Source organism: Hyperolius riggenbachi, chromosome 2 (assembly GCF_040937935.1).
Source record: "Hyperolius riggenbachi isolate aHypRig1 chromosome 2, aHypRig1.pri, whole genome shotgun sequence".
Lineage (NCBI taxonomy): Eukaryota > Metazoa > Chordata > Amphibia > Anura > Hyperoliidae > Hyperolius > Hyperolius riggenbachi.
Window position 1 is genome coordinate 223,913,987 of NC_090647.1, and position 12,179 is coordinate 223,926,165.

General features: G+C 44.7%; 1 protein-coding gene across 1 annotated transcript; it reads right to left on the reverse strand.

Moving 5' to 3' along the window:
- Positions 1 to 4,860: 4,860 nt before the first annotated feature.
- On the reverse strand, positions 4,861 to 11,842 carry GPR45 (G protein-coupled receptor 45). Its single transcript, XM_068265284.1, has 2 exons — positions 11,669 to 11,842; positions 4,861 to 7,129 (listed from the first exon to the last, which is right to left on the reverse strand). Exon 2 carries the CDS (start codon positions 6,992 to 6,994, stop codon positions 5,873 to 5,875), a length of 1,122 nt encoding a protein of 373 aa, XP_068121385.1. The 5' UTR covers positions 6,995 to 7,129; positions 11,669 to 11,842; the 3' UTR covers positions 4,861 to 5,872.
- Positions 11,843 to 12,179: the final 337 nt, after the last annotated feature.

Sequence of the window (12,179 nt, forward strand, 5' to 3'; positions counted from 1 at the left end):
TAGCTGCGTGCAGCAAAAAAAAAAAATTTACAAATCGGCCCAGCAGGGCCTGAGAAAACCTCCTGCGCGGCTTACCCCAAACTACGTAGGAAGGTTAATCACACCAGAAACAAGCATGCAACTAATCTTGTCAGAACTGACAATGTCAGAAACACCTGATCTGCTGCATGCTTGTTCAGGGTCTATGGCTAAAAGTATTAGAGGCAGAGGACCAACAGGATAGCCAGGCAACTGGTTTTGTTTAAAAGGAAATAAATATGGCAGCCTTCTTATCCATCTTGCTTCAGTGGCCTTTAACAAGGTGTTAAAATTTCACCTAGGTGAAAAAGTTAATTGCATATGGGCCTGGGATGTTTTTCAAGGCTGTGGACCAACGGACTTGTTCCAAGGGCCCTTGCTTTCTTGGTTTAATGTGTCTGGTTTTGTCTTTTGCAATACCGCAATGGACAAACCCAACAGTAAGATTTTTTTTTCTTTGCAATAGAACGGTATCCATTCGACCTTGAATGCAATGGGTACTGCAACAAACTCCTGAGGATGCATTCTACATGTGGAACTGGATGAATGGTCTTTATGCCGATTTCATAAAGAAACTGAAAAATGTATGTCAACAGAAGGAACAGAGTTTAGTTCACCTGGTTGTTTAAGGAACTCAGCAAGTAGGCTGTTCCAAAGGAAACCTGAAATAAATAAAACACACGGATGTATACTTGCCTGGGGCTTCCTCCAGCCCCCTAAAGGTTGTTTGCTCGATCACTGTCTTCCTGATCACCTCTGTTCTCCCAGCCATGTTGTGGGCCACTGCGCATATGCATGCTCCCAGCCGTGTGCACACCTGATCACACTTCCGTGGCTGGGACTGTTCTGTGCAGGCACAGTTAGAGTGGTAGAAAAATGCGCATGTTATGGCCAGAACCCAAAGTCTGGCCACTTCGGGTTCTGGACGGTCAAAACTAGAAGGGACCGTCACACTGTGGCCAATACCCGAAATGAAATGATTCCTAGCGGCTCAGTTATTATGGCTCCTCCCCTTGCCTGCCTTCTATTGACAAACTAGAAGTGGGCGTCACTGCGGCCCCGAAAAGAATCAATTCTTTGCCGCTCAATTATTCGGTTCTTTTCCGTTAGTCGGGCGCATCCACTAGGTGGCGATAAAACTCCACCAGAGTTACATCTTTCCCTACTATTCATGGCGGCCTGGAGGGGGAATAGTAATTTTAACGCCACCTGGTGGTTGAACCCGGCAAACGGAATAGTACCAATTATTCTTTTACCGGATTCATTGTTTCCTCAGTGCGCGACCTGTGGCTAATCCTCAGTGCGCTGTGCCCCGGGGCAGCTACTACAGCTCCGCTACTCTCTCCACAACTAAGAAGGGCTGAAGAGCAGCAGCTCAGCTCAAGTACCCTTCACCGCCAGCCGGGAACACGCAGTGGAGCCAGTCGTTCGTTGTGGCAGGGAAGCAGAGCTCTGCGACGAACGGCTCTGTGTGCATTGCGTATGTCCCTGGCTGACAGATGTCTATAGAAGACAGGCAAGAGGAGGAGATGGAGCTGTAACAATACTGACCCGCCAGGAATCATTTCATTTCGGGTACTGGCCGCAGTGTGAAGGTCACTTTCAAATTTTGACCAGCCAGAACCTGAAGTGGCCAGACTTGGGAGGCTATGGAAGGGTGGTGCATGCACAGTGGCTCGCAACTGGACCAGTCAGGGAATTTATTGGGCCAGACTGCAGAATAGAGAAGTTCAGGAGGATTGTGATCGAGCAGATGGACTACAGGGGGCTAGAGGAAACACAAGGTAAGTATGAAACCTTGTCTCCTTTATCTCAGGTACACTTAATTAAAAATAAACAAACAACTATGCAAGTGTACCCAGGTTAGTTGAATGCTCCGTTACAGGCAAAAAGAAAAAAGGAGAGGCCCCACGCCAGTACAGACTACTACCTGGTTGCTCCTACTTGTATGTATTTTGCCTGAGGAAGCGGGCTTGTGTCCCGTGAAACGCGTTGCAAACTGATTGTTTATTTGGAGTACAAAATTGATTACATTTATATTGTTTACCATATATAGTGGTCTTTTGCTTACTATAGGGTGGGCAAGTCCACCATTGCCACCCATGTTTTAATTGGAATTATTTTACTCTATTGGCACCTCTGGTTCTTTTACATACCGTTACAGGCAAAGGCTGACTACGCCAAACATTGATATGTTTATGCCCCTTGCACAGCACTGTGTATGAATGTGTTACATAATATGCACTATCACTTGAAAATGCTTGTCTAATATGGATAGAAATGGCACAAACTGTATTTTTTATATATATCGTACATTTACAATATAATTCACCAGCTACAGGAGGTGCATTTACCTGTAGAGGTATAAAGCATCATTTTCTTTCATTTAAGCAGCACACTGTACAGCAGCTTTTGTGAAGCTTTTAGCTGCTTAGTTAAGCATGGTGCAGTATTTTCCAGTGTAATTGCAGGTTACTAGAGAAGCATAGTCATCTCGGCACAATTATGAAGCTAATACTGGCTATTTTACTATAGGCACCATCTATCTCACTAGTGTCTGAGTTTTCATCTTGCAACATGCTGCAATTAAATCTGGACGTCTGTTGATCTTGGTTTATTGTAAAGCTAAGCAGAGTGCTACATACTTATTTAAAGTAGAATACCAGACATAGTAATAAACATACCACCTCCTGCATGATTGAAACATATAATAAAAAAAAAGGAAATGCTTTTATACTGCAGATGAAGCTGCTTCCTCCAGCTTTGGCAGAGTGATACTGTAATACTGATGACACTGGACCTCCATAGCGATGCTCTGTGAGGAAGCAGTCTAGAGTTCATATGACAGCAAAATTAGCCTAACAAGCGACATGGCCCTTGCTTGAGAGCTATTTATTCAAAACAAACCTGAAAAAAACTTATCAGATAATGAATTGTATGTGTAGTACGGATCATTAATAGAAAAGAAAGTCATTTTCAGTTTTTTTTCATAATGTCACAGTTGCAGTTTTAAAGCCACGCCCTGTATTTTCAGCTATAAAACAAAGCAGAAATAATGACTCTTTGACGTTTCATGCAGAACAACCTTATCTAAAGTTGTCTTTTACAGTTTCTTGGCTGTTTATGCTCTTCAGAAAACAGGACTGTATTGACCCAGCTTGGTCGAATTGCTCAGAGAACCTCTTTTGCAAAGATAACTGAAGTTTTTTTTTAACTCTTTCTGTACTGCAGAGGTGTTAAACTCAAATACAAAGTGGGACGAATATGTACTCTGTGGCCTAGTCGTTGGCCAACTTCAATGTCTACTGGCTACCTTCCTCCCTTATAACGTTTCCAGGTGGCTTCCCTCCCTCCCCTATACTGTTCCCTTGTGTTTAGTGCGTTGTCCCTCCCTCCCCGATATGGCTTCCTTGGTGATGTAGGGCTTCACCCCCAGTATAGCTTCCCTGGTGGTCTAGAGTGGGGCAAACATAATGCAAAGTGGGGAAACCACTTGGGCGGGGCCAAATTTAATGGCTCCGAGGGCCAGATTTGGCTCACAGGCCAGAGTTTGACATGTATGCTGTACTGGAAACAACATGAGACTTTTCTTTGCTACTAATGTTCAATTTCTTAGCTGTACTACACATGCAATTCATTATCTCAAGTTTATTTTCGCTTTATAGGAAATTTGAAGCAAGAGGAATAGGAATTGCTGATCTTTTAAATAAGCTTTCTTCCTGGTGGTGTGCTAATCATCTGCTTCTACTGTAATACATTTATGATCCCAGGACAAGTACTAACATCAGGTTTCCTAGCACTATTGCACAATAAAATGTAAATTAAATTTACAGGCATAAAAATTACCTTTTGCATATGTTTATAAAATATACATGAAAGATTATTTCTATTTACTTAAAACAATGTGATTTTAACACCAATGGGCACTGGCTTGCCGCTCTGGTCCTTTGGCATGGTCCACTCCTCACAGGGAAGGCTAAAATGCTTGCATATAAACTGTTCTGCCTCCCTCTTGGTTACCATATAAACACTCCCTCTTAGGCCTCAATTCACAGAGCTTTATCAAACGTTTGATAATTTTCCTCATGGGTAAAATCTAATTTTGAATTCACTAAGGTGTTATAGATTTATTGATCATTTCATTGATAAAACATTAGATAAATCTATAACACCTTAGTGAATTCAAAATTAGATTTTACCCATGAGGTAAATTATCAAACATTTGATAAAGTGTTTGGTAAAGCTCCGTGAATTGAGGCCTGAGTCTCTGGAAGCAACATTGGTTTACATGTCACAAAATGGTTTCCCCAGTCATTCAGTACATCCTAGCTGCCCATGCAGGCAGCACATCACACAGGCACCTCTCTGTTGTAGCTCTAACTTACAAATGTCTACAGCTCCGTGTGGGAATGTCTCTATAAAGAATGGCGCATTTGTCAATTCAGCCATGCGGTGTTTACTTGTAGAGACGTTCTCCATACTGAGCTGAAGACAGCTGTGAGTAAAAGCTGCAGCAGAGAGGTGCCCGTGTGATGTGCTTTATATCGCCATAGTGCTCCCTTACAGAGAACCCAAGGCAGATGCTAACTGAAAAGATACTTATTTATAAAGAGCGAAGCCTCTGGAGGACTTCCGGTGTCCTCCTTGAGACCACGCTGCTGCCCGGGTCCTTCTGGAAGTTTGCAGCCAAGCTTCTCTTCATGCACAAGTATGGCAGTACTCATGCACAGCGGGGACCATGGCCCCAACATATCCAACAAGCTGTTGTATGCATATGTTTTGCAGGTTCGCATGTGGAAATGGTGGGGCGGGGAATACACGGGAAGACTCTGGAGGCCTCTCTCTTCATCAGGTATCTTTATTTTAGACCACATTGTGTACACTTTAAGTGGTTAGAGGCTAGTAGACGTGCAATTAGTTTTCCTTGGACTACCTAACTAGTGTAGACATTAGATTAGTGTAGCTTTCCTTACTAGGTAGACATTAGAACCTTTTCTGCAAGTACAAGCAAATAATGGTAACAACTTAGAACAGAGATACTTGGCGAACACTGTTTACAACAGAAGCGTAATTTCAGTTTTAATCTTAGGCATTTATTTGAGTCATAAGAGATAATGCAAAGAGCAAGCTGGACCGAGATGGCTACTTTTGGCGCAGCGCTGTGTCAATTATTCGGGTGCCGCCATAGGCCATAATGGAAATTATGGCTATAGCGGTGCTCAGTGACTAATGTTAGCGCCGCTGATTGCCGCAGAAAAATGAGATAATTTGGCTCTTGGTAGTACTGGAGCCCGAATTATGTGAACCCCTGAGTTGCTACACCTGGGAAGGGTAATAGCATTAACGCCAGACTATCAGCAGCTGTCTTGCTCACCCTACACTGACATTTGGCTGTGTCAATTTTAAATGTACACAGCTGCACAATCGGAGGAAACAGCAGAACACAAAGATGGACATGTGGTATTTATTACTGCCATTATTGCAAATTATGTGATATTCACTTTGTTATATTGCTTATTTAAAGTAAACTATTTACAATAATTCAGTGCAATGCTAACATTTTCTTGTGCATCTTCTACGTCGTCATCAGGACCAGCAAAAACCCCACCCAAGCTTTACATGGTCCATGTATAAGGAAACACTTCAATATGAAGGTCAGGCGACAACACTGCACATGTACTGCAAATAACACAGGTGGGACATTGGCAGGAGTAATGTCTTTGTGGACAAATGGGTAATAGAAGATGACCAATATACAACATCTGAGCAATAAACACATGAACAATATTTCAGGCAGCCGATAAGGTACAGGAGTGCTCTGTGCTTGGTTAACAATCATCCCTGAAGAGGTTTCTTAAACAGCTGATTGATGCTCACTGCAAACATAGATGGTGCTGGGCCGTATCCTCCTCCTTGTCCTCCCGCGCACTTTAGGGAGGATTTTAAATGTTTTGGGCATGAACTCCATGCAGGCCTCACGGAACTTTTTGATCCTCCAGCAGTATATAACAGGGTTAAATACAGACTTGAGGTAACTGAGCCACAGGATGCAAGTGCTGATCAGATAAAAGGAGTTACTGTAATAAAAAGTCCTACTAAATACTGACAGCAGACTGAATACTGAGTGTGGGAGCCAGCAGAGGGAAAAGCCAATGAACAGGATCAGAATGGTGGTAAAGGCTCTGGTCTTGAAACTCATGTCCACGTTCATTTGATGAGGCCTCTGCAATCCCATCAAGCCTAGCTTGCTTACTTGGCTCAGACACAGGCTCTCTGCATGGTTATGAATCCTGACAGCATTTCTCCTGACCGTGTTCAGGATGCATAGATAAGAGTACAGCATTACACTGAAAGGGATAAAGAACACTGTTACAATCAGCATAACGGCATACGCCCTATCTGCTAAAAATTCTGTATATCCCAAGACACACTGAGGTGCGCGTGTTGGAACCTCCACCAAAGTCCAGCCCACAACAGACGGAAAGGAAATGCAGAAGGACAACACCCAAGAGGCAGCGATCATTATCTTGGCACGGTGAGGGTTTAGCTTATCTTGTCTCTGCACAATAATCAGAAAACGGTCTACACTGATGATAAGTAGTATGGCCACTCCTTCTAACACGAAAAACCAGTATAGCATGGCGGAAATCTGGCAAAATTGGCTGCCAAAATGCCAGCTCCCAGTGATAATAGTCACTGCAGTAAAAGGCATGCAGAAGAGAGACAGCATGATGTCAGAGAATGCCAGCGTTGCAAGTAGGAGGTTGATTGCTGAACGCATGGCTGGCTTCTGGTAAACAATAAGGCAAACAATAGCATTGCCCAAGAATGCGATGGCAATCATTAACACCATAATTATTGCCAATAATATCCTGAGTGGGGTGGGGAATGCAGCAAATCTGGAGTCCGGGCTCACTGTCGTCACATTGTGACTGGAAACTGAGCAGCTGTCAAAGGCTGTGCTATTACAGCCCATGGTTACACTTATGGTATTGAGAATCCTGTTAGCATTGCTCCTCGATGTCCGCCAATCACAAGTGGCACATTTCAGCCTTCTCCTTTCTCATGTGACATGGAAGGATCGTTCCAACCATCCTACATCTTCAGAAATCTGGCAAGAAAAGAACAAAAACATAGTAAACTATAAAGACACAGAAAGCAAATCATATTTATAGGAGAATGGTCAGACTAGCAAGTAACATCTGAGTACCATCAGAGCCTTCTCCTGCTCAGATGACCTAAAACGAGAGCTCATGGCCAAGAAATATGACTAGGAAGAGGGGAAAAAGAGGGATAAGCTTGGACCATGAGGCAGATCTGCCACCTAAATCAGAGGAAAAAAACTGCAATTACGCCCAGTGCACACCAAAACCGCTAGCAGATCGTCAAAACGCTAGCTGTTTTGGGAGCAGAGAGCCCATATTTGCCGGGTGCACACCAAGCGGATTTTGTATGCGATCCGCCGGCCGCATCCGCATCAGCATGGCTAATGTATTTCTAAGGGCTGGTGCACACCGGCGGTTTGAGGTTTTTAGCAAACCGCAAACATGCAGCAAGAGGCACGTTTGCGGCTTGCTAAAAACCTCAAACCGCCAGTGTGCACCACCCATAGAGATACATTAGCCATGCGGATTTTCAGGCGGATTCGGCCGGCGGATCCGCCCGGTGTGCACTGGGCCTTAGATCGGATATTAGAATCTTCCAAATGACCCCTCCCCCCCCCCCCCCATTAACTTAACAATCGATAGTAAGCAAACATATTTATACATAAAACCAATTAGCACTATAATCCTTACTTGAAGTGAAAACTGCTTTTTGCTGTACCTTAAAAATGTACCAAGACCTCTCCACTACACAATGAAGACTGGTAACCCAGTTTTGTGGTCTAATCAAAACAATACGCCACTGACATCAACAGAGCTACTGCTGGTGCATGGTGCATCTTCAGTTTAGTCTATGGGATATACAGTAGAAGATGAATTGAGGAGGAGCCCAGCTACACACACACACCAATGAAACAACAGGTAACAGTGCGTGGAATCGAGAGATTACGATGGTCACAAAGACAAATGTGCTTCTAAATCACACTCAACAATTCAAAAACATAAAACTTTCCATTTTGATTGGCAAACCACTAACCAATTTTACCACCTCTATGTAGTCGAGAGCTTACCTACGCAATACGTTCAGAATATGTAAAATCTGTTGGCTCTCATACTACATGAAGGTGGGTGGTAAAATTGGTCAGTGATTGGCCAATCTTGTCTCACACTTCCTCCTACCAGCCAATCATAGCTAGGCCATAGACAAGTCATACAGTTAGGCTTGGTTCACACATAAAAAGGTGTCCAGCCCAGTCCTGTCCTGTCAGTATTTGACAGCTGGCATCAGTTTTGCATTTGTTTCTATGGCTGTGTTCACACATAAATCTGTAAAATTCCGGTCCAGTCAGTTTTGTATGTGTTTCTGTGGCTGTCTTCACACATAAAAGGTGTATATTTCCAGTCAGGTCCAGTCCTGTCAGATTTTCATGCGTTTCTATGGGTGTGTTCACACGAAGTGTATCCACTTCCGGTCCAGTAAAACTGATAGAAAACTGCTGCAAAACTGATGCATAATTGACAGGACAGCCCAGTACTGGACCAGACAGGAAATGTGCAGATTTATATGTGAACCAGGCCTAACTGTAGTGATGTGGTCCAGATTATTCGGGATAGTGATAACTGTGATCCTCAATATAGGTATGCCTTCCTAGCGACTGACAGCCAATAAATAATCTATCTTTAAGTTAGTCTTTATTGTCCATCATTTCTATAAAGGGCTGACTATATGCACTTCCTGATTGCTCAGGGAGTGCAGTGTGTTTCTGAAGGACCAAACCTCCATCTTCTATGTACAACCATTTTTAACCACTTGCCGACCGCACACTCATACCGTGCGGCGGCAAAGTGGTAGCTGGAGGACCAGCGACGCAGTTCTGCTTCGCCAGGTGCCTCCCTGATTAATCAGGAAAGGCCGCTCGCGCGAGCGGCTGTTTCCTGTCAGATCACGGAGCGGATCTCCATGAATAGCCTGCGAGCCGCTGATCGCGGCTCGCAGACTAAATGTAAACGTAGGAGACACATGTCTCCTTTGTTTACATTGTACGGCGCTGCTGCGCAGCAGCGCCGTAAGGCAGATCGGCGATCCCTGGCCAATCAGCGGCCGGGAATCGCCGCCATGTGACAGCCTGTCACTGGCTGCACAGGATGGATAGCGTCCTGTGCAGCGCCGATCACTGGGGGGGAGCAGGTAGGAGAGGGAGGGGGGAATTTCGCCGCGGAAGAGGGCTTTGAGGTGCCCCCCCCCGCAACACCCAGGCAGGCAGAAGAGATCAGACCCCCTGCACATCATCCCCATAGGGGGGAAAAAAGGGGGGCAATCTGATCTCTCTGCCTGCTACCTGATCTGTGCTGGGGGCTGCAGAGCCCACCCAGCACAGATCCCTAAAAACAGCGCTGGTCCTTAAGCAGGGGTAAAGAGTGGGTCATCAAGTGGTTAAAGAACAACTGAAGCGAGTGAGATATAGAGGCTGCATATTTATCAGTGCTGGGGATGTGGCCACACCCTGATGAAGCCCATTGGGCGAAACATGTAGGTGGGAGGAGCTACAGGAGGCCGGCCTCGCCCACTGCTATGAGCCCACGCTGCTCTGAGAAGCGTCCTCTGCCTCCATCAGCGCTGCTGCTGCGTGGATGCGCTGAGCCAGCATGTCATCCCCAGCACTGATGAGATGATCAAGCGCACATGCATGTGACCTGGATATCCATTACAGACTTACTGGGACACGTAAGAAACTGCTGTTGTTCAAGTGGTGGCACTGTGGAACTTGTGAACCCACATATGCAATGGATGGTTCTTCTTGCTTTATGAAGCCTGCACGGAAAAAAGCTCTAAAGCTGGCCAGTTATTCATCTGCTTTGTGTCTGAACAGATTGGGTTTAGCCTTGGACTGTTTTCTCTGATTAGGTTTTTTTCCCAGAGCTCTGTGGCTACTGACATATGCATGCAACTGCTTTTTCATCGGATGATTGTCATGGACAGATGGATGTGATGTGTGCGTGGGGTGCAGGGGCAGCCAGGTCAATCCATAACTTCTGAGCGTTTTTAATATTTTATCAGAAGTCTTTTGATCCAGTTTGTGTTTGCTGTGAACTTTTTCTACAATAAAGTAAAAACGTTTATGTGACTGAGCGAGGCCTCGTTCAACTTTGTGAGGTGGAGAATTTTGCAGGTTGGCAACACTGCGCAGATGTAGTTACATCAGCACAGGGAAGGCAAAGTACTGCTGTACAGCTGAAACAGGTGGCTTCACCAAGTACCAATGCCCAAACCAACACCACCAAAACAACCTGCTTCACATCAGTTCTCAGTGTTACATCCAGTTTAACGGCTCGGGACTATGGCAGTGAGAATCTATACAGCATCTGAGGCTCCTTATCTCAGATGCGGCGTAGATTCTGTGCCGCGGCTTTCTGCAGTCCTTACCAGGTGATCACTGTGAACCAATCACAATGATCACTGAACGGCTGCATAAAGAAAAAGGCTCTGGTCCTTAAAGGACAACTGAAGTGAGAAGAATATGGAGGCTGCCATATTTATTTCCTTTTAAACAATACCTGTTGCTTGGCATCCTGTTGATCTATTTGGCTGCAGTTGTGTCAGAATCACACCAGAAACAAAGACACAAGGATGCATCTAATCTTGTCAGATCTGCATGGTTGTTTAGGGTATATGGTTAAAAGTATAAGAGGCGGAGGATCAGCAGGCCAGCCAGACAAATGACTATATTCCAATATTTTGCTAATGCAAAATTATTGTTTTAATTGTATTAACTGGTTAAGGGACCAAAGCCTTGCAGTCCGAAAATGGAAAATCTCAGCGTGTGCACACTACAGATACCTGTTCAGCATGGTGGTAACAGCTCTGCACCAGCAACTACAGTAATGAGCCCTTTTCACCAAAACTACATACATCCAATTTTGATTGGCCAACCATTGTCCAATTTTACTACCCCCACATAGTATGAGGACCAACAGACTGGGAATACCATGAACAGTGTAGGTAAGCTCTCATACCACCAACTGGTAACATTGCCCAATCATTACCCAGTTAAAATTGATCATCAAACTGCTGTGCTTCATTCAGTCTCTGGTAGCACATCTAAATCACTATATGTATTTTCCATATAGGATATTAAAAAAAAAATATCCTACACTTACACATCTATCAAATTTCCATTAGATCAGCTGACCTAACCCAGCCATTCCTGAGAGTTAAATAATGCAGCTTCATCAAATAGCAGCTACAGGAATAACATCTTCATATAAACAGTTTTGAATGCAATCACATGTTGCACTTGTGCCCATGTTTCTAAACGGGCCTGTTCTTGCCTATAGATCGCTGCACGTTATATGCCCTCTGCCATCTCTGCTGCTTTTCACGTGGGCAGGCTTTGGGTAAACCTATAGCTATTGCTGCTGAGAGGCGTTTATCCCCACTACGCAAATAGGGCAGCAGGCTGCTGAGTAGCTCCATTTTCCTCCATAGAAGCAGCTCTAGAGATATAGATGTCAGTCCCTGCAGCATGTACAGTGGGGGATTGCAGTACCTGGCCGCTCGGCTCCGGTGCCCAGGTGCGCTGTACAATGCGGTGTCTGTATCAGGCCGAGCCTCAGCCACACAGCCCCACATCTTCCTCTGTATAGCCGCACAGCTGGAACCCCCTCCTCGGCTGCCATGAATCCACAGTACTGATGCCTAGAAGGGGAGGGCTCTGTCTCTCCAGTCCGAGCTGCGCCTGCTCCGCATCTGTGAGGAGGAAACATGCTGCACGCTGCTATTCTAGCTAGAGATGTTCTCCTCCTCCAGCAACAGCATCCGACCGCTGCCCTCATCCTTCTCCAGCATGCGAGACAGTGCTCTATTCTACTTACATGGGGATGCAAGTTTCTGTGTGCTTTTGATTTCCTATTTTTGATATGGTATGACTTGATAGATAGAGAGAGAGAATGAATTAAAAGACACATTTTCACTTTATATCTGACTAGTTATAGTTATTTGACATGAAATATTAGCACCTCTTTGATATAAAGAGAGGGAGAGAGTAAGGATGACCACAG

Excerpts from the sequence above, each read along its gene's own strand:
- GPR45 (XM_068265284.1), bottom strand. The coding sequence starts at position 6,994 with ATGGGCTGTAATAGCACAGCCTTTGACAGCTGCTCAGTTTCCAGTCAC.